Below are 23715 nucleotides of genomic sequence, written 5' to 3' on the forward strand. Positions count from 1 at the left end.
GCTGACAATATATTTTACCGTTTCTGCATGAACTTTTCTTTTTTAAATTATAGTATACAGGGATAGAAATACTTTTTTATTTCTTGTGGCAAAAGTTTGCCACCGGATATGAAATCTGGTGGCAATTATGAAAAATCTGGTGGCAGTTTAACACATTATGTGATCGGTATAATACAACATTTTGTCATTGCCACATACTCATTCTAATTTATAAATTCTTGAAAATATGGTGAGTACACGTCACAAAAAGTCAACCCATACTGCATGCCTCAAAAAAAATTTTCAAACTTACTAACCGTGGGACACGTGAATTTCATTTTTACTTGCCCGAGAGGAAAAAGTACTTGCCCTAAATTTCTAATAGCTGTACCAGTAATTTGTAACAGAGAGCAAGAGTTTGGCCATATGAAGTGAATTCAAAGAGGGAAAAAACAGATTCAAACAAGAACTACATCTTGTTAAAATGAAGGACTATTACCAAATCTAAAATGTCCCAGAAGAAATGTGAGAATACTTAAGTCTTTTCTGTAGATTTTGGCCATTTAGAGAACATCTTTGAATTTGGAATTTTTCCACAACCTAGTCCAAATTAAAATCTTTGCATAAGAGTAATAAGATTGTGTGATTTACAATGTGCATGGCTGGCTGCTGCTCTTTATTATCAAGCTGAGATCACAAACAACTGCTCTGCTATCTGCCAATGCATACACACATGTACATCTGCAACTCTTTTACCTGTTTACATGTTTGCTCACTGAGCACAGCAGTCTTTCAAAGTTTATTGATAAATGTATTCGTCAAGAGAGCAGATTCAAGTTTCGTTTTCGTTACTCTTCAGTGCAGATTTGTTTTCTGTAAGTGAGAGCCGATCCCTAAAATCCAAGGTCACGTAATTTGAAACTGTCTGCATCTCATGCACTACGTAGCTGCAATATGTGGCCTCCTTGGTCGACTGAGCCTGTTTCGACTACGATGTAAACTTGTACTTTTTCATCTGGGTGTTGATTTACGTTGAACAGTAAGCATTGCCGAGATCTATGGCTTTGAATAAGTTTACATCCATTTACAAAGCACATGGTGCAATTACACTATCGCGTGAAGCCGATCGACTGTCATACAACTCATACGCTTGCACAAAGAGAATGGCAACCACTGTCAAGAGCATACCACTTTACGGCACACATACAAAACAGTGAGTTCACTCCGTGTCGTCGGAGAGAACATGTCGCAAAACTCTATTTTTACGACTTTTTGTGTTTTACAACAGCAAGAACGATTATTTTGCAATGTCGGGCGGATTTTCAAGGGTTTTCAGAAAACACTTCTGAGAGTTGAAGGACTTACAATGATTGTAGACGTGTACAGACCTAATGAAATACGTTTTCAAGCTTGAATTGTCCAGAGCTTAGTTAATTCAACCGCCGGTGGACTTGCCCGTCGGACGGGAAGCATATTGATTTTAATTGCCCGACCGCAAAATTCACTAGCAACGGGCGTCGGGCGATAGGAATTTTTGAGCCTGTACTGGCTAATGAATTGCAAGTATTTATTATTATTTAAATCACGCATGCTGCAGAGTTTGGCTTTGTTTTCAAAATGTCACAACATGCTTTTATCTTGTGCCCTATAACTGCATTATGCGGCTATCACAGAGAACAACAACATGTCAAGTGTACAAAAGCTGCTGTCATCGATATGGAGATTAGCCAATCACAAGTTTGGATTAACGCTATGTTTTCATTCATGCCAAAATGTCGCAATTAGTTTGGTTTTTTTTGCTAATGAGTTTTTTCCGCCGTCCGACAACGCGTGTTCCTTCAGTGTTCCTTCATTCAAGCCGTAGGATCGATGACATGATGACCCAAAATTTAGTGGCAGAAAAATACCACCAGAAAAAAATTTTGGTGGCAGATTGACAGTTTTTGGTGGCAAATGCCACCATTGCCACCGATTATTTCGAACACTGGTATAGTAGTACTTTGAACAGATTAACAATTATCGTGATGTCAACCCATAATTTTACATCACAAAGACTGTAATTCTGCCAATTTTTTTATTTTTCAGTCATTTTATAAATTTTGCACTGAACAAGATGATTGAACAAATTGCAATGTTTGAATTTGTAAACTCAAAGAATAAAAATCCTTTGGTCACAGATTAAATTATTTTTTGAAAAGAAATTTACTCTTAAACACTTTTAGCATATATTCTTTACACGGTCATGTATTTCAAGGAAAATATGCCTAAACAGTAATTTCTTCACTTTCAATTTTTTTTCAATACTATGACAATTATCAGCCATGAGGTTTTACAAACACAAGACCAGATAAGCGTTTTTCATCACTTCCACAGGACTCTTTGGAAAATCCATTAAAAACAGTTACAAGTAACTTAAAATGATCACTTGGTATACATTTAATTTACAGATGCCAGGTTGTGTATTTCACATGCACTCAAGTCAGTAGGGAAGTGCGTCATTACTATTTTGGACTGTTAATTCTTATTTCTGAATTATTTAACTTTTTTTTCCACATTGAACTATCTTTAGGCAGTTTATACTGTAGCTTAGAATTTTTTTGATTCAGATGTATTTAATCATCTTTTGGGTTCTTTGGGTCCATATCCCACCTCATGCCCCTACATCATCAACTATTTAGCAACAACTCCATGCCAACAACCAATTACCTGACCTGGCCACACATTAGAGAAGGTACAGCGTCATTGACGGTATTTTTTAGATTTCTTGCTGTGAAGCCTAGTGGGTAATTGTTGTCTTGTATGGGCAAACAAAAAAGAATTCCCTTTAAATCCTTTATTGTCTATGGAAATGATGCAAAACGTTTTTCCATATTCCCAGTCAACACCATGGGACCATGGACATTTTGTCAGATGCACACTTCATGGCATATAGTAAAAGTAAGACACAAAGCATCAGGCTGGGGTAGTTAACTTTTCTGTTTTGCGTCCCGGTATAAAATGTTTCTACAAAAACAACCCCAGTGCATTTGAATAGGACTTTATGGAGGTGAAAAAGAAACTTTTAACTTAATTCTCGCTTTGGCTCTTATAATACATGGTAACAATCAAGTAAATATAAAACTTGCCATTATAAACATAAACAAAAACAAAATACTTTTTGTCTCGTCTGGTCAAAAGGGTAACCCCACTTAAGTTCATAAGTTATTGTGGCTGTTAAAATGACGGAGTGTTTCTTCATAAACTTCTTCCACATGACAGAGGAGCGTTGAAAGCGTTCTCTTGATCGAGGATAGTGCTGAAGCCCGGAGCTATCTGCGCAGACACCCGCCCAGAAACTGTCGAGAAGCATTCACAATAGCAGGGGACCAGGTATATGCCGGTGCTGAACAACGATATTACTCAAATTTTGCAAGAAACGCCAGATACATCACAGCGGATGTGGAGCAACAGATAAGGTAAGACTGCTGTAATAATGTGTTTATTGACAGTATTCTGAATATATAATCTCCAAAATACAATGTCAATCACGTGAATATTGATCCTTGCTCAAATTACTATTGTAATATTTCACTCCGGATCAAGTGGAAGAGTACTAGCTTGCATAAAAAAGTCATGTTTATTTGCATATAATTTACATAAAAATATATTTGCATAAACAGATAACAATTTAAACATGAAAGGTCTGTGGTATACGATGAAGATATGTGACTCCCAGTCATAAAATATCAGTGTACTGATAATATCATTGGTTTTTGTTGTAACAGCCACTCTAATGAATGGTTTCATTGGGAGGTCTATTTTCTTTCACGTCAGTCTGACTTCACTTCACACGCACGAAGCACACTTAGGTTTACTCATTCAGCTTTGTAATATGCAACATTCAGTGCATTAGTACTGGAGTTGTGATATTGACGTATTTAAGAAACTGAAGCAGATGTTGTACCTGTGGTGTGAATTCAGCTTTCCTATTAAAGGTATTTAGAATATGAACTGTATTGGTGTGAGAGTCAATATGGGAGACACTTGAAGTTGGAACTGGAGGTAATATAGTAGGGGCCACCAATGGCATCATGTTGAAATGGCTTGACTCTTTAAGTTGGGTCACATCAGATCATTTTGAAACAAAATCGGGAGAACAAATTCTAATTTTGGAGTGGCTGAACTGAAACTCATTATGTGTCTGTAGACTGTCTGGTCTTATAACCTGTACACCCCCAATTCTCAGTTAACTGGTCCCCCATCACCATTGATAACAGCGAGTTTGAACCAAACCATGTTGGTGAAAGGGTTAAGAAACAATAATTTGGTCGATCCAAACAGTGGTGATTACAAAGTGTGTAAGAATGATTTTAATGAATTCAGAACAGCAAAGTGAATTTTATACCTTTGTGAAAGTAAAGAAGTGGACATAATAAATGAAAGCTAAGCTAACTTGGACATGCAGGAAATAAAGCAAGAAGTCCACAATAAATTGACACACTAATTAGGTTGTCCAACAGTGGTTGGAATTTATGGGCTTTCTGAGTGTTAATTATCTCCATCCTAAGAAATCGTCTCTGGTTTCATGCAGGGGTCTTCCAGGCATTGTGACAAGCTGTCATCGTTAACACGCATCTTCCCAATTAGATGATCGTATAATTACCCCTAGGTTGTTTGGATGCTGCCACCTTTTCATCGGGGTGGTCTGTCTTTGTATGTGTTCCCATGGCCATTTTGACAGTAAAATCCCAACGTTGTCCATAGTGTGTGAATTGTGCACAACTGATGAACAGATAATCGGAAATGCTGTCTGCCGTACGTGGAGAATTGACTACCCAAGTTAACTATTCGGCTCACAATCCCCTTTGATGCAATGCATTATGTCTTACAGAAAATAAGGATGTGTTACAAGAGAGGGTGATGAAAACAAGTGTACGTAAGATAAGATAGGGTGACATAAATTTATTAATCATATTAAGAGATATCCAAATGCTCACGAACAAAACTAATCTACAAAATAATAACTGTCGAACAGAATTGTGCCCTGCTTACTATTTTTAATGAGCATCTACTTTAATATTCCTCTCTTTGACTCAAAGAAATTTTACATTCAACATGTATTGGTACAGGGTTTGGAAATTTCGAGAAAATTCTGAAATTGACTAAAGAATTCGAAGCCTAAAAGTTGAGGCCGCACCCACTTTTACAATGCATGTACTTTTGTAGCCTATGGATGCAATTTTATCCATTCCTAGTTCTATTTCCTGTGAAGGAAAATATACCTTGAGCTGCTGCAAGGCCTGTGGAGAACTCATTTCTTTTGTGTCATAGTGCAATATGGCTGTTTGCAAATTATATCAGTGTACTCTCATTAATATGCAAAAATTAGTATTTATCCGCAAATTCAGATTAGGGACCGTCTCAGATTGTCGCATAAGTTCAAGAAACGAAATTCATTTGTTTCCGTCAAACCCCTCTCCCCTCCCCTAAACGAAAGTTCAAAAGTGCGAAACGTTGATGTCTGCCTAAGAGTACAATGTAACATTTGGATATCCCTCCTGAAGAATAGGTATCCCCTGACCATGTTACATCGTCAAATAATCGATCAAATTTGAGTACTAACCATGACACATATGAGTTAAGGCAAAATTTATTAGTAAGAATATGCAGTTTTTGTTTATTTTTACACACAATGTAAAGAGAACGTGTAATCACAAAATAAAAGTGCGGAAGTGAAGTGCATTAAAGCCCGGGGCGAAATAGACCGGGATCCGGATTAATGCCAAGTTTGGGTTGGCGTTTTGGGGCATGGCTCTGCATAATGAGTCTGTTGGTAATGGTTGCTATCGTTCGCATTATCTGCGTAATCTGTTTGCTCTCAACTCACGCTCTGACTATAAGCTTAGGTAAAGCCTTCGCAATACGCGAAAGAAAAAAGAAAGAAGGAAAAAATATCAATTTCATAAAAACAGGAGCGTGCTGAGTTGATCTACTGAAGTTTTGTTGAGTTGATTTACTGAAGTTTCGGGGTCATGTCATCGTTTGAGAATGATTCAGCTACTGACCGCCATATCTACATACGGAAATGGCGCCGTACGTAGTACGCGTAGTGGAAATAATCATCAAGAAAGTAATAAACATAAACATTAAAAATAATCCGAAGCTGGCTATTTCGTATGTTGAAATCACGAATTAGCAATCTAAACATTGACTGAGAAACATGGTCAGGAAAATGGTACGAAATAGGTGAACGACGCGACGTCATGACCGATCGCTAAAATAAAAAAATAAGTTCACTACATCACGGAAGGATCGAGATTTCCATGAATCTCGCGTACCACGATATCTGTAAGCGATCGAGGTCGGCTGCTCGGTTGCTTTGAGGGCATCTCTACTACCTCCATGTTTGAGGGTGACCCCGGACAACTCATCACAAGTTATGTTTATTTTCGGAGCAATGGGATGAATCACGGACTGGGTTCATAGATATCTTCGTTATTGAAGAAATTAAAGTCCAACCTTTGTCGAAATCATACGATGCAGTGCCAACTCAATGAGCCGATCTCGGACACACGTATCAATAGGCCTAAGCCTTTCAAAGAAGATCGGGTGATGTCGCGTCGAGGCTCACTTGCTCACCTTGAACTGACATTGACAAATACTGTTTTTGATGTCTTTACAAGCTTTGTTTAATTCTCATAAAAGAAGTCCAAACGTGACTGGGGCAACCGGTATGTCAAAACCTTACCAACCCTCCGAACACGACATGTTATTGCCATGTGTGAGAACACGTGTACATGTACCAACCATACGGCCGTTGTCAGGGCTAGCATTTATATCAAAAGCGACTGTAGCGTACCGGTACTTTCGGCCGTAGATTTGGGGGGCTGTTTAAAAAAGTGGCTCTCTTTGACTGACTGTTATTAAATTGATCATGGAGGCTACCGCCATGCTTTAATATTTAGTTGTTTTCGATGTCATTGTATGGACTCTGCCTGCAGTTCTGTAAAATACAGTGTACGCACTTTTCGTAAGGATACATCGTATCGGTACTGACTCATCTCTTGCTAAGTCACGACCGAAAATGGCTCACTTTCGCGATGTCATTGCATCATAAACGCTTGTTAGTAAAATAGTTTATGACAACCAAGAAGTTTTCATCCTGTGTGCACTCCAATATACATGTAACTCTAAGCGTACACATGGTTTGTTTACATCGTAATTATTCTCGTATGCACAGCAAATGTTTGACCAGTTTACACCTCTGAGCGTCACTGAATGATTGACAATTGTTTGAATCGCGGATCGACTGTTCCCTCGGGGCCAATTCCTTTGTTTCGAAAGCGATTTTTCCCCTAATCGTCGTAATTTTAAAAGGCTTTGTGAAACTTTGCGGATACCTGCATGGCCTACGTGTTTATGAAATCGTCTATGCTTATGGTATGCCAATAATGTTTGTTTGAGAATCGCTTCGGCTGATTTTCACGGAGCGATCTATCTTGCTGTTGCCAGTTGTCACTCAAGCGCCATTATGAATTTTCGATGAGTTAGGGGTCTTTTATACCCCGCACCGGGGTTTAATTGAATGGAGGTCAAACCCCTCCCCCCGTAAACGAATGAATTTCGCTTTTTTAACTTATGCGACAATCTGAGACGGTCCCTTACCTTTTTGGAAATCACAAATGCAAGAACAACCACAATACAATTTGTAGGCAACTGCCAATGTTACAGTGTAAACTAGAAAAGACATTAACAGCTCAGACTGTAAGTTGCACCAACAGCCATGCATGTAATACTGAGTATGTAATGTAATAATGAAAATTTGTCCACATTTCAAGCAGCACCGTCCAATGTAGCATACGTGCAGCTATACTTAGTAACAAACCTGTAGCCATGAACAGTGCTGAAGGGGAAGGCAAGTCAAATTTTTTCGTTGACTTTCTGTGCAGGGAAACGGAACAGGAACTGAACGGCATGAAGAGAGAGCAAGAAGGTGTTCAGAGGCAGCATACAGAGATCAATAGCAGCATCAGAGCCAACACGACTCAGAAGAACCAAATGCTAACTCGGCGGATGAAACTGCATGAACAGTGCTCCAAAGTGCAGTTTGTGAGTATCAATGATATCTTAAGGTAGTATGCGCCTCAACAGTCCGGGTCATTTCCAAAATTGGCGACACTATATCGTAATATTTTCCCCTATCATTAGCCAATCAGCGGCCAGCGCGCCTTCAGTAAAAATTGTATTTCCTGGCAACCTCCACATGCGTCCTTTGTTACATATGCCATACTGTGACGAACTCTCGAGCCGTATTCTGTCATAATGTCGGACAGTTGTGTGACCACTCTGTCAAAACACATTCTCAAAATTGCGTACCATTTTTATTTTGGCTTGGACAACCAAACCCCATATATCGCTGTGATTCCTGGACTCTGGCCTGAAGTCCTGCGAAATATAAATCGTGTACCTACACAGATCGTTCAGAAAACCCCATTTGTATCGGAGATGGCAGCGATCACAAATTCTACCGTATGTCGAACGGTTGTGTGACCACTCTGTCAACACATTCTCAAAATCGCGTACCATTTTTAGTCTGCGTAGGACAACTACAAAACAGGTATCATTTTAAAGCTCTGACATCGCTCTTCCTTCTTGCAAAACGCCATACGCGTACCTACACAAATAACATTTATAACAATATTTCTAATAGAGATGACGAACATCTACAAAATGATTCTCGGTACTTGAGCGAAATCGATACACTGGGGGTAGAAATGAATCGTCAATATTTCGAATATTTCTTCACTCATTGAACTCGTTGTTGGACATGAACTTCTGCAGAATACGTGGATTATGTTGACAGTCGAAATTAGTCGAAATTCACAAGGCACAGGCTTAATAAGCGGCCCAAAACTGCCGATCACACTTGGTGGGTAATTTGTAATCTGGCCGATGATTGGCTAAAAGCCGGAATACATTATTATAATGAGTCGCCAATTTTGGAAATGACCCGGACTACTCAAAAGTGAAAGACTTAAGCTTTTGCGCAAACTTTCCTGAATGAAACTTTCAACCATTCTTTTCCAAACATCAACAATAAAATCATGGGTCACCATGCAAAGTTTGGAACTAGCGAAACAAATTACCTAATAATATGTGAAATTCAAAATGGCCCCCATTCCTGTGTTAACTCTATGGGGGGAATTAGATTTTTGATTTTCAAAAAACTAGGATGGTAAAGGTAAAAGTCTTTTTCCAGCAGCTTTAAAATGAGCCCCCACAAGTGGTAGATCAGAAGAGAATTGTTGAAATTTGAGAGTCTGACTATCTGTCCCCAAGGTGCTTTCAACCTTAAGGTGGAATGTGCATCAGTAATAGAAACTTTTCTCAAACTTGTACAAGACTCTTCTGGTCTACCATTTGCGAGGGCTCATTTTGAAGCCAATTGAGTTTAATTAAGTTTTCACATGCTTATTTTTTTTGAAAATCGAAAATATGACTTTTCTCCACAGGGATGGTGGCCATTTTGAATTTCAACTACAGGCAAATATTTAGTAATTTTTTCCTCAAGTTCCAAATTGTATGACCCCAGATTATCTTGATTTCAATAGAAAATGGTTTACAATTCCCTTCCTAAAGTTTGAACAAAAATTTAATTTGTTCGATTTTGAGGCACGTACTACCTTAATTTTCTGGTAATGTAAAGATTTCTTCCTTCCACAGACCGTGTGATAGGTGTGTATAGCCTAGAACTTTATATAGGATTTTCAATGTCATAATAATGAAAATAAGCCATTTTCAAGAAATGGGGTTGATGTTACCTTACATCGTGATATTTTTTGGCGATATGAAATATCCCCCCTTCCCACATTCCAAATTTGCACTTTTTTGGCTTACAAAACTGACTGTTCTACTCTGAATTCAGGGAATATGATTGGGTGTTATAGGGAGTTGAATGAATTGTATATTCACGGCAGTGACAAAATGATTACGTAAAGTCATGGAAAGGTCATAAAAATGGCTACAGTGGATTTGGTGATATGCATATTTTATGCCGGTGATAATGGCATTGAAGCTTAGCTGCCATCCTTTGACATTTGACTTCTGCCCAGTTTATTGGATATATGCTGTTTAATGTAGTAGGTCAAAGTTCATGCAGATCATGCTTCTATAGTTGACAGCAGTTTGTCTATCATTTTTATGTCACGTCAAACAGACATCTTATTCAGTGTACCTCATAACTGAATATCAAATAATCTCAAAATAGGTGAGGAAGTAATTTCATATTTTGTTTAATTTGTCAACAGAGAAATATTGCTGAGTGAAATGAGTCTGTCAAAGGAAATGGAAAATTAATTGATGGTTGTATGGTTCATGGTTGTATGGTTTTGTGTTTAAAACTTCAGTAATATTGGTGATTTTAAACTAAATCATGTCCCTCCTTCCCGTTCCCCCGGTAGGATATCAATGAGCTGAAGAATTACGAGGAACCAACTCCGGTGGACGTGACAACACTAGAGGAAGAAGTTAAAAGCTACACGGATCAGATGCTGGAATACCAACAACAAATAGAAGTTTCCAAGACCAACTTGTCGGAGCTGGACAACCGGTACAAAGAAGCCGAGGAAATTTACAAAGACGTGGACCAGGATGTCAATGATCTCGCCGAAACAGTTGATCCTCTCAAGGTATGATGGCATTCACTTCACAAAGGGTTCCTAGAAAATCCTTGAAAAGTCCTCGAAAATGAAACTGACTCCTGGAAAATTGATAAGGTTCCAAGAATTAATAAATATGATGAAATGATCAGCCATGATATCATGGCAAAAACAACATATCAAAATGATCACCATGTGGGCGTATTTGAAAGTGTGCCAAATCAAATTTTCAGTGAATTTTGTAGATCAGACTGGTTTCCACAAGGTCCAATTGATTTGCTTTGTGATCGGTTCAATGCCTATCAACTGCCTAAATATGTATGTTTATCTCTGAAATATCGAAATTAATAAATTTGGTACTGGGAGTTATTTTGAACTTACTGTAGCAGTTTTATGTGTTGTTGGTGTGGTGTGTGTGTATGTGTGTGTATGTGTGTTGGTTGGGGGTTGGGAGGGGCACACAAAATCTATGAATTTTAACTTGGCCAAATGAAGATTGGGGTGGGGGGTGAATTCTACCGCTAGATTTGTGTCTCTTTAATCAATAATTTAAGGGGAGACCCACATTCGCAGACACTTTTCTTTAACCTGATTTTTCACCATTAAAATGAATCTTTAACCAACATGTAGTATATGTTTGGGTAGGTCGACAGTTGAAGATTATAAAAATGTGGAGAATATTTCAAAACCTGTTTGAGTGTGTTTGTTTTGCTCAAAAATGTGTGTTTTTGAGTTTTTTCACTTAAAAAAGTGTAAGTACGAGAGGGTGATGGCCATTGGTAAGCCGTTTACTGCAATCGATAGCAGGGTAAGGTGTGTAAAAAACCGTGTCTTGGATTTTTGATACTCCGCTTTGTTTTTGCACAATTAGCCTTGAAAGTGAGAAGTGGTGGATTCTGAATAAATTAACGGCTTTGTCCACGTTCGTCACGATATCTTTTGTTTTCGGAACATTATCGGAATTCTGAGACACGGTTTTGTAGAAGCAGTCACTAACTACAACCTATGCAAAGATAAGGCTAATCCGTCTACGCGGCGCCAAGTTACACTCTCCAGAAGTTGCGATACATTGCCAAAAACGGAACGGAGTAAATCGCAGAAATGTGTATGCGACCCTTGGAGTCACACAAAGTCAGCTAAAATTCCGGTTCGCTCACATTTTCGGTGGAAATTCCCAGCCCATAATGAAGTACAGGACTTTTTACACAATTGTCTGAATTTGTGGTATGAATGAAATTATACATGACGTGAAAATTGGAAGAAAATGAACACTGAAACGGCCAGTTCGCGGCGTAAGCGTTAGGCTTTATTTACACAACTGTCATTCCGAGCTAAATCGGGGGATAATCTTCTTGCTAAATACAAACTAGCGTATTAACTGTGCACTGTAGTGTACCAGCTAAAATTTGATTATCAAGCGAAGAAATGGCTGGCTGCATATATTCTTCGTAAAATTATGTGAGTTGCATGCCAAGTCCGATGACATTGTGTTTTCCTCTCTTTTGGTTGCGCAATCGTCACTGCGTTTTCAGCTTCCTGCCTGGAGAGAGACACGTGACAGTGAATTTACAATGTGGTACATACCGACAAAGACGAATTCATTCAGACGCCGTTTTGCGTACGTTAGCTTTTACGTTCCGTACTGCATATTGAAGTACGACCACAGTCCGCCTTGAACATGGCATGGAGCTAAAAACGGACAGCTACATGAACGCGGTTTCCGACCTCAGAAGCACCAGTGCCGGGCTAACTTTGTGTTGTGCCATGTTAGAACCCATCGTTAGGCTAAACTAAATATAACACCTGACAATATCTGGTATCTAAAGCGATTTCCTAATAGAAAGATAAAAAGTTGGCGAAAAACTGAAATAAATCGTTCTGACACGAAACTTGAACAATTCTAAAAGCGACTTGTTTTGGCTTCGCGAGTGCCATGGAGGCGAGTACCTAAAACAGATGTGAATCTGTGACCACGCTGATATTAAATGAATGGGTTGTTCTAAAATCGCGAGGTCGAATTTTGTACAAGTAATGAAATGCGTGAACTTCAATCAAACAGTTGAATATCGCGTTGGCTGATGTGTGGAAACGAGCATTCGTCGTTCTCCGGTGGCGACTGTCCGTTGACTATAATAGCGACGATAGACAGGCCAGCAGCACGCTGTTTTTCAGCGTGATTGAGTTTATCCACAGGAAAAAGTAGTTGCTGATTCGAAAAAAGCACGTTCATGGTTGTTTAATTTTTTCAAGTTCATGGAAATTATTCTCTCATTTTCAATTTTTGCTTCTTTAAATTTATTGCATAAGTTTATAATTACCTAATAACAATTCAATCGCAATGATTTTAAAGCTATACCGACATGAATTTGTGCTGTGAAATATCGCATACTTTTCAATCGAGATTGATTTCGACCCTGGACTTCGACTCACTTCATGAGCAGTCCGCCAATAAAAGTTCAGTTGATCGAGACAAATTATATATGCTCTATGATTAGCTCCGGTACTGATTGAAAACAAATGCTGGGTCAACATTGTGTTTACATTGTAAATCACGGCATCATTCTAAACTGTACGTGCATTACCCGCATCACGTTCCCTCTGTGTCCGCATAGAATTTACAAAACAATAAGCTCACGTTTCCAAACCAGGCAGAGCAGACACCGGCGCGATTTTCTCGTTATAAAATTTCGAACTATTGGCATATTTCTAATTTCTACTGAGAGGAATGTTGCTCGCCCAACTGTCGAAACAAAAAGACGTCGCAACCATTTTCACAAAAAAGATAGAAAACTTGTGGTGACGTACAGGAACGTAATCTTCATGGCATGCTTTACGTGTAAACCGTAACGTAGCGGTAACAATTTTGGTTGCCGGACTTCACTGGGCATTTGCAGACGTTAAAAAATCATCTGACATTTTTAACATCAGTCACAATTAGTTCGGAGCGGATTAGTTTTGAATGTCGGCCTTCATAAGGTGCAGACAAACATGTAAACTGTTATCAGAAAAAGACGTAATTTTTGGATTTTCGGAGTAGCCTAGTTTGATTAGGGCGGGGTCAGTTTTGAATGTCAGACTATACTTTTCATTGAGTCCACGTCATTTGTTAGCGGACACAAATGTTTGTTTTGGTTTTCGACGGTGATTAATTTTGAATGCTAGACTTTATTTAGCAAACATGTAAAGACAAAGACCTACTATTTGGATTTTCGGCCGTTATTTGTTTTGTACAGGAACAGTTTTATTAAATACGTGTTATAGGAAAACGAGGTAAAAATTACGTAAACAACAATGAGCAGCCTCTCTGTTGTGCGCAAGATGTATCACCGGTTTTTGTTCGAAGCTCAGTTTAGTGTTGAATGAGTAAGCGTTCTGCGTTACATTCCTCGCTTGCGACCATTTCCAGTTTACACCTTTTCAACGCATCGGAAACTGGAGTTTTAAGCCTGACTGTAACTCTGACAATTTTAACTGTTCTCTCATTCCCGGCCATATGCTTGATATTTCGCTTTTGTGGACCATGCTTTTGCAATCGACGGCTACCTTCAGCATGTTCAGTAGCCACGACATACTTCCTGCCGGCAGCTGGGAAGAAGACTGACGCATGCGCACTCCTCCGGATGGAAATAGCGTAATCTACTTACGCTCTTGAGATAGCATTGACTAATCTGGAAACCGTTAAGACACAAGAAAAACACGGCACGCGAACTAGCCTACAATGTTCATTTTTGTTAAAATCTAACTCATTTCCGAGTATGTTATGGTTGCAAACTTATCGTCCACTCAAAGGCCATATTAGACAGATTCAAAATTTACCATAAAACAAAAAATGACCAAATCACTCAAGGAAGGTGGGTCTACCCCTTAAAATAGTTCTGTCACCTGCACCATTTGCATCACAAACAGCTCAGACACTCTTTCCAATATTTCAAGCTTTTTTTAAGGAAAGTGGTCTAAAGCTTATCTTTACAATTACTGTCTTGAGTTCCATCAGATACAGAGGAGGATGGGCCTGTTTAGTAATAGCAACATCACAGTCGGAGAGATGCTTGCCATTGTCACTAATCAAAACACCGTCTCTGTTTTTGAGAAACGTAAACCTGATTGTGAAAATAAACTGTCATAACTATGAATATTTCATCAATTAGAAACTTGTTTGACATATGCAGAGAACAGATTTGCATAATGTGCTTGTGCTACTCCTGTGTGAGCTGTGATCTCGTACAGTGATTCTGATAAAACCAGCTGGGATTTGTCCACTAATGATCACAGGAAAAACGTCTCGTTATATAATTATGTTTCCTGTAGGTGTCAGGAAAACCCTGAGGTGTATTTGGGTTTGCTGGAAATTGGATTACTTTGACCTTGTACTGCCATGTGCTTTTGATTTCACATGCAATTTCAAAATATACTCTGGCAACATCGTCGATCGTTGAAATCTTTTTTCCGAAGTAGAATCGAAACAAAGAATTGGTCATATTTTCACAAATTTGAGCATACAAGTAAAAACTTTATTTACTGCATGAATGAGCCCCCACAAGTGGTAGGCCAAAAGAATATTTCAAAAGTATGAGAGCCGAATATCTGTCCTTGAGGTGCATTCCACCTTAAATTGACCAGTTGAATTTCCTCTCCTTTCTGTGTGTCTCCTCCTGACGACAGGATGAACTTACCAAAGCCAACATGGAAGAGGCAACTGCCAAGGACCACGTCAAACATTACGAGGGAAAACGAAAAGAGCATGAAACAAAAATCGGTGATCTGAGGAAGAAACATCAGCTGAAAGAGAAAGAGATTGCTGTAAGAAAAGAAAATATCTTGGAAGTTTAATTGATGTAATATGTGACCTTACTGGTAATTCTTTACCATGATTTTAGTACACCCTCAAATTGTTTTCAGTGATCCAATAAGCATTGTTCAAACATTAAAGGGACAAAGTCGCCAATTTCTCATGACTCTTGTTTGATACGAGATACTACTTATATTGTTTGACATGTTGAAAGATAATGAATGGGTGACCATGCATATATTCGACCCCAGTTTTAGACACGATACATGAAACCATCGCGAAAATGAATTAATGGTCATGACCAATAATTCAGTTTCGTGCTGGTTTCATTTAATTTGTCTAAAACCGGGGTCAAATATATGTATGGTCACCCATTCATTCAGCATCTTTCAACATGTAAAACAATATAAGTTGTATCTGGTATCAAACAAGATTCATGAAAAATGGGCGACTTTGTCCCTTTAATTACTTTGCTTGTCAACACAGTGTCTGCATGTGTAAAATGCACTGTTTGTGTACATTTGAATTCTAGTCCGGACCAGAATTCACATGTCAACAACAAAAATGCAGTCTACACATGCACAGGCTGAGTTGACAAGCTCAGTACTGTGTGCCTCAACATGCTTTTGGGAGTAGAACAAGAAACTGTAGTTGACATTAAAAACAAGAAAAAGTGAAAAAGTCACCGAGTCATCCAGTTGAGAAATTACTTAACTGGTCTCTGTCTTTGCAGGGAACCGTGGAGAAAGCAACGAAGATCTATCCTGAGAGAATGGTGGTCAAGCGTACTGCAGCCAACATCGACAGCGAGATCGCACAGATCACACTGAATATCGAGCTTGAACAACAAAAGTAAGTGGCTGTAAACCACAAGCACTGACACACTGGAAGTGTGGTTTATTTGTTTTTCAAACTTATGTGGTCAAACTACAAGTGTATACTGTATTTGAGATTGCATTTCAGGTAACTCAGTAAATTGTAACATGAATTTCACAAGGAATCGATTTTATGTGGAAAGAAGATAGGGGACAATAGAGGACAGTAAACATCTGAGTAATTTTTTTCCAAGGACTATAACTATTCATGTTGTTTGTCAGCATTTTTTGTCAAGATGTTATGCATACGATAAAGTGTAAATCACCACTAGCTGTAACCTTTTTTGGAGTTTTGTTTAGTATTTTTGTTCCTAATGTCACCCACAATATCTTGATCTACTTGCCAACGTATGTTATTATCCATGTTGACTGTGGACCTAGGAAATGGCAAAACAAGATTATAAATGTAGACATCTAGGCAAATCATGTTGTTTAAAGTTTTGTTCTATTTCCGTTTTTCTGCCGCTATAGTCAACCAAATTACTGCTGTTTTTTTACCTATTAAAAAAGTTAATTTGAATTTCTCATTTCCCTCGGGACCTCTTTTGCAAAACCATCATTCTTGTTTTTCTCCAACTTCCTGTTTATTTTTGCGCAGCTATGATGACCCAGGTGAAGTGTACAGACTCTACGAGGAATCCAAGAAGAAATACTCGAATATCAAGGCGGAAATCAAGAACTTTAATGCAGTTGTGAAGGTTTGATTGCTTTTTATAACCGAATCTCAGTGTTTTTTTCACAAAATTTGTGAACAAGAGGTCAGAGTCTATCCTTGCAAGTCATGTACTTGTGTATATGTAGCAACATGTTGGATGATGTTTACTGCTTTCATAACCACAATGCCCATCAGTCTACGAATAGTATGTGTTTGTTACAATTTTCTCTAGAGAGAAATATTTTTTCTCACATCTTTTTTTTTTTTCAAAAAAAAACAAACTGTTTGCAGTCTCACATGCTTTGCATCAAATACCAACATAGCTAGCGTCATGAGCAAGTGCCGTAGAATAGGTAGAGATTAAATCTTTCATCCACAGCTGAGAGCGCTAAATGTCATGGGCTCCAGAAAGTGAAAATAATTACTGCCAACACATTTACAAAAAACAGAAAAGCTTACTTACAATACGTTGACATTGTGAAGAAGTCAAGCGTATCCTTTGTTAAAAGAGGCTTTGAATATTTTGCAGATTTAACAAAGACGCATCAGATGGGTCATTTCTTTTCAAAAGATTCAATCCCGTTCGATATAGTACTGCGTTGTTTCTTATAGTAGAATACGCCTCCGGGGACAGATATTCAGTCTCAAATTTGTACAATTTGTTTCTGATCTACCACTTGTAGAGGCTCATTCCATCTCATTTTTTTTTGAAAATTGAAAAGTCTTTCAGTTTCGTAACTTGAACTAACCTAAAAGAAAGTGGAAGGGCTCATTTCAGATTGAATAAATTACTCTTTTCCTCAATAAGTACAGACAAACAGGAGGACAAAATTTAAAAAAAATCAATGTTTTTATGCCATATAACCAAGAAAAAGCAGAAAAAATGTAAAAAGGAAATAGGAGAATCTACGAAAATTTTAAAGGAGAAAATTTTCGGCAAAAAAGTCATCTATTTTGCTGATTAGAATTAAAAGAGTGTAATGTACATTTACTGCTCATAAGAGCAACTGTGACCTTCCAAGATCAAAGGTTTGGTGTTGAGTAAAAATTGTAATACAGAAGTGAAATGGTAGTCACCAGCCAGGTGCGGTAGTCACCAGCCAGAATTCTGCGAACACAATAAAATAATTGCTTCAAACAGCGAAACCTATATGTGTTAAGAGAGAAAAAGAATTTCACGGATGCTCAAAATCAAATATGACGGTGACATGACATCAAGAATAGGACTGCTTGATACAATTAGGAAGCAGGGGATGGCAAAGTTCACAGAACCAAAGTATTGTAAAACATATACCATTTTCCTTGCCATTCCTTCACAACATTTTCAAGTAATATGTCATATTGACATTTTTAAATGGTATCTAAAGACAAAAAGGAATTTAAGAACCCACTTTAACAATTTAAGACACCTTCATGATGCTTATGCATCCCTTGTAATACAAAATTTCTCTACCAAAGCTGTCCATTTTTTTATACAGATAAGTACAACTACCATGATGACCTTGAAATCGCCTCGAAATATGACCCATTAAAGATGTTTTTTAAAATCCATACTGCACTCGCACAATAGGCCACAACTAAACATATTTGATCATCCAAGTCACACTGTTGTAGCCTTTTTTTAACCCTATCCTGCCAGACAGTAATAACTGTATCACTACCCCATCAGCCAAGTCAGTAAAAAGCGGTATTGGGCCAAAACATGACGTATTTTCACCCACTTGGCTTTGTATGTTATAGCATCTTTTGTCCAAAAAAAAAATCAACTTTACAGTATTATGTTTTGAACAGCCTTCAAATGTACAGTATTATGTTAAAATACATGATATTGAATATTTTGTGTTTCATTAATCTTGACCTGGTGGTGAAATATGGACTTGGCAGGAAAAGGGTTAAATTTGTAATTTGAGCTACTCCAGGGTATGGTCTGATGCACTGATGGACAGCATTTCAAAAAAAAATCCCCTGAAAGTGGGGAGGATTTTATACTCTAATGAATATGGTAACCCCTTTTACAAACTGACCTCCCCTGTACAGGTCCTCAGCACTTTTTGGAGACCCGATGACATACAGGAAAATGGTTATTTTTACATCATATAGAGGACACAAGGAGGTTAACGCAAAGCATCCTTTTGTTTCTGTCATTCAGAAGTTTAACTCTATATTGAAAGAGAGAGAGAAAGCTTACGGTATGTTCCTTCGGCTCATTGCTGCCAGATCAAAAATTATCTTTGTGCGATTGCTCTCTTCTCGGAAAATATCTGGGAAATTGGACTTTAACCACAAAGAGAAGCTTCTTAAACTGTCAGTAAGTGTGCACTTGCTCTTTTTATCTCACTTCAGTGGCATAATTTTCAGTCACACTTCTTTCTTTTTTGTGTGTTTACTCTGTAGAAATTTGACCAAATGCTTAACGAACGCAGGAATGCGTACGTTCAGTTCCGTCAGTCAATTGCTCTACGAGCCAAGATGTTCTTTATCACAATGCTTTCGCAGAGGGGTTTCCTGGGAAGATGAAGTTCAACCATAGGGATCAATTGCTAGATTTATCAGTAAGTTCCCAAGAAATTTTTGAACATTACCTTTCAGCGCTCTGATCCAATCGGAAAGCACTACCTGAAAATGGGACGTTTTCATTGGTCAAGCCTGTATCATGTGGTACAGGTCAGCTGATTGTTGATGCCCAATGGTTTTCACAAGTTAGGCCCTGGAATATGCATAAATTAATGTTCTGGTTGAAAACTGGCTTCCAGTTTGTGACTGCAACAGAAGAAGAGAAAGACAGAATAAACACTCAGTTTAACATACTGTAGTTGTTACAATTGAAACACATTATTTGGAATTGTCAGCTTTTGCATCAGTGTCTCCATAAAATGATAAACATCGTTTCGTCCGAGTAAGTTGGAATCTGGCGTATATTTCTTGAACGGTAAACAGTTCTGTAAGTCAGTAGTCACTGACTAAAACACCCGATAAATTAACAATTTACATTTTGTACTCTCCCATTGGCTTGGTAGTGTTGAGTAACTCCAATTTTTGCCAGTTTATAAGTGTAACCGTCGTTTTTACGCCAGCATACATATGTTGCATATTCCTAGGCCGACTGTTTGTGCTGTGTGTTCTCTTCTGAAATTTTCGGTGGTAGTATTTGCCCTAATAATAAATTTTGAAATGATTGTCATTAATAATAGCTAGTCCAAACAATTGCCAACTGTCAATGGTTTTGGATGAGATGAATTTATTTACTACCCTCATGGTGAGCGGTCATATAGCATGCGTGTGTTTCCCTTTGGCATTTGAGTCGCTAAAATCCACAGCGTCGTGAATCGGAATGTTTTGGAACAACTCTCAGGCCCTCAGGGAAATAAATGTATGCTGGTGCATATACTCTCATGGCCTGTCATAGTGTGTACAGTGTAGGGTTCTGTACGTCTGTCCAGAGCCATTGAATGTTGGTAATGGTTGTGACATTGAATTATTTGTCATCCCTATGTTTGAACACCATGTTGATATATACCATATGTAAGAAATACATTTATTCTCCTGTAAAAATCTTTGCTGCATGCATTTACTTTAATTGTGTTCCGACATTTTCAAAATCTCTGTTCATTAAATGATTTCTATCATTGTTTACATCGAGTAGATTCATCCTGTTGCCAATATTTCAATCTTGATGTCTCATTTCTTTCTGTCATGCTGTGTGTGTTGTGTGACTTTTATCTCGGTTACCTATGTTTAGGTGTAGTCTTCTCTGATTAAAGGGGCAGTTGGTCATTAAAACACGCGTATGACAACAAAATTCATTGTGTTAGCATTTAATTTAAACCCTAAACATAATGAATTTCGTATTAATGTCCATTGCTATAATTGTGTGCAAAGGTTGCATAAACTATAGGCAACAGCTGTTGACCTTGCCACTTCAACAATCCTTTTTGGAGGAGTTCAAGGTCAAAGGCAGTGAGTCAAGTTTGTCATGTGCAGACTTTCATTACCAAAGGTCAGTTAGTCAATCACCCAGCCGTATAGAGAGATATCGTTTGATGAAACTTGATGGTTCTTTACCGTGTTGTTCCATGCAATACAGTGGCTCCCATCTTAAAGGGCCGATATTTCCAACTTTTTGCAATTTGCATACCAAACAAATACCATCCAATCTTCAAAGAGATGTTTGTGATTCCAGTTATGTTAGTCATATTGTCTTTGAAATTTGTCACTATTTCAATCCTGCATTATGGATTCAATCAATTTTTCCAGTTTTTATGTATTCACTGACAGCCCACCATATATGATTTGGAAGTTGAAAATTACTGAGTTGTTAAATCTTGCTGGTGTTTAAACAGTTTTCCTTGTACATATTTTGGTAAGCATCTCTACACAAGTTGCTTTTGATTTCAAACCATCTTATCGAAAAAAATGCTTTAAATGGCTGTCATATGTTTGGTGTATTTGGTTCCTGCAAAGTGAAACCTCAAGAAAGTAGAATATGTTGTTGTACTTAGAGTGATAAATAAATGATTAGCAGAAGATATGTCAGTTTAGTGTGTGTTCATGTTTTTCACTTTCAAGCAATAGAGTTCCTAAATATCATGGTGTTAAACGACCAGTAGCTGTAACTCTTTGATTATTTTTTTCATTACTTTTGTTTAGTTTGTCAATTGCAAAATTTTGTTCTACTCCCCAAAACATGTTGAAACACCAACTGTTCAGCTTGTTCAACACAGCGTCTATATGTGTAAAATGCACTGTTATTGTTTTTGCTCAAACTCGAGTCTGGACCGGAATTCACTTGTCAACAATAGCAATGCAGTTTACACATGTACAGGCTGAGTTGACAAACTGAATACTGTGTATGTCAACATGTTTTGAGGAGCAGAAGGTGAAAATGTTGTTGACATAAAAAATTTTGTGAATACAAATCATCAAAAGTTACATCTGCTGGCCTTAAAGGTATACAATCACCTGTAATATAAATATGCCCATATATGGTCAAAGGGGCGTTCCTAGGTATTCAAAATGCCCATGTGAGGGCGCTGTTTTTAAAAAGCGGCCACCCGCTTAAAATCTGTGATTGATTAGATTTTCTTTTTCCATGGTAACTGTGGCACAATTGGAACAGGTGACAGTATACCTTTAAACATAGATTAAAGATACTTAACGTGATATGTAAGTTAACAAGTGTCTATTTTCTAAAACTCAAGCCAAACCTTCCAGTGACTCAAAATTCACAACAGACTGTATCGATGGTTTTGTCTTCTTTTCATCCAGGTTCAACCAACTCAGGGAGAGAGCACGATGGCAAAGGATATGAAAGCTCTCTCCGGCGGAGAACGCTCCTTCTCAACCGTCTGCTTCATCATGGCATTGTGGGAAGCCATGGATTCTCCATTCCGGGCACTGGATGAGTTTGATGTCTTCATGGTAAGTATTATCCTTTCAGTCTGTAATTCCAATCACTCTATGTACTCTTCATTATATTGCATGCATTAAACGTTGTGTAATAGTATACCTTTTAAATGATTTATACAAAGTGTAACATGCCTATTTTAATTTTTTGGCATTTTAACACAATAATAATAGTAATGGTTGTATTTGTACACTAAATGTGATTTTACAGTGGAGACCTTGAATGTTTCATGGAATGTTTAATTTTGTCTTGCTGCAAGAGGTTGTGTATAGCATACAACATGAACAACTTTAGAATCTAACGAAATTCTTCAAAATAAAACTCAAGACAAGTGAATTGACTTTGTCTGGTTAATCAAGTGAACTCAACCTAGAACTATACAAATCCTATCTTTCCAGTTAAACATTGGATGGTGGCAAAACTTTGGTTGTGTACAGTTATGCCACCAAGCTCATCACATTCACATTGATTTGAAGGCAATAACTGCAGCTTTGATTGTTTTTTTCCTTGTGTTTTGTGTTTATTGTCAATTACAATTTCTTGTTCTACTCCCCCAAAGCATTTTTGTGATACACTGTTTTCAGCTTGTCAACTCAGCCTGTATTGTGTTATTGTTGACAAGTGAATTCTGGTCTGGACTTGAATTCAATGTGAATGATAACAGTGCATTGTACACATATAGGTGCCATGTTGTCAGGCTAAATACCGGTGGTTGGTGTTTCAGCTTGTTTTGTGGAGTAGAACAGGAACTTGTAATTGACATACAGAATAAAAATATAGTGAAATAATTATCAAAAGTTACAGCTCCTGGTCCTATAAGAGTTCACGCTTGTTTGATACCATATTATTATAATGATGATTTTTATGATCTTTCCAACCAGGATATGGTCAATAGAAGAATCAGTGTTGACATGATGCTGAAGGTTGCTAAGGAACAGAAGATGAGACAGTTCATCTTTTTGACTCCTCAAGACATGAGGTACGTTTATCCTCTTGACTCCTGAAGACATGAAGTGAAAAGAGACAAGTGGTTTGGTTACACATGCTGAGATACTGTATCAGGTCGTGGCAGTATGGGTGTGTGTGGTTAGGTGCTGTACTTAATCGTAAAGTTGAGTCATCTGCCTGCATTGTATTGCTGTGTGTATTTGTTTGGAGGCTGTTAAAATAAAAGGACCAGTAGCTGTAACGTTTTATGGTTGCTTAGCTTCTCGTCTATTTATAGACGGAGAAGGTACTGTGTATTCCAGTTTAAAAACGGTGTGAAAGCAGCTTACTTCTGTCAGCCTCCAACTTCCGTCAACCCAACGTCTCTCAACCTAACTTCCGTCAACCCAACTTCCGTCTATCAACCTCTGGGCATTCTGATGGGTCAT

At 38.0% G+C, this 23715-nt stretch overlaps 1 protein-coding gene across 2 annotated transcripts in view; it reads left to right on the forward strand.

The window, feature by feature from the left end:
• The window catches only part of LOC139119094 (structural maintenance of chromosomes protein 6-like), a 64265-nt gene that overhangs the window by 38587 nt on the left and 1963 nt on the right, over positions 1-23715 (forward strand). The window contains exons 16-24 of one of the 2 annotated variants that reach the window (XR_011548845.1): positions 3238-3434; positions 7908-8067; positions 10419-10646; positions 15279-15416; positions 16139-16257; positions 16879-16978; positions 19330-19487; positions 22201-22353; positions 23221-23318. Coding sequence is in view for 1 of the 2 variants with exons in the window: in XM_070682730.1 (XP_070538831.1) it covers positions 3238-3434; positions 7908-8067; positions 10419-10646; positions 15279-15416; positions 16139-16257; positions 16879-16978; positions 19085-19243; positions 22201-22353; positions 23221-23318 (1352 nt within the window). In the remaining variant the exon portion in view is untranslated. Of the gene's footprint in view, positions 1-3237; positions 3435-7907; positions 8068-10418; positions 10647-15278; positions 15417-16138; positions 16258-16878; positions 16979-19084; positions 19244-19329; positions 19488-22200; positions 22354-23220; positions 23319-23715 lie in introns of both variants that reach the window. The other variant, XM_070682730.1, reaches the window with a different exon arrangement.

Source organism: Ptychodera flava, chromosome 19 (assembly GCF_041260155.1).
Source record: "Ptychodera flava strain L36383 chromosome 19, AS_Pfla_20210202, whole genome shotgun sequence".
NCBI classification, from domain to species: Eukaryota; Metazoa; Hemichordata; class Enteropneusta; family Ptychoderidae; genus Ptychodera; species Ptychodera flava.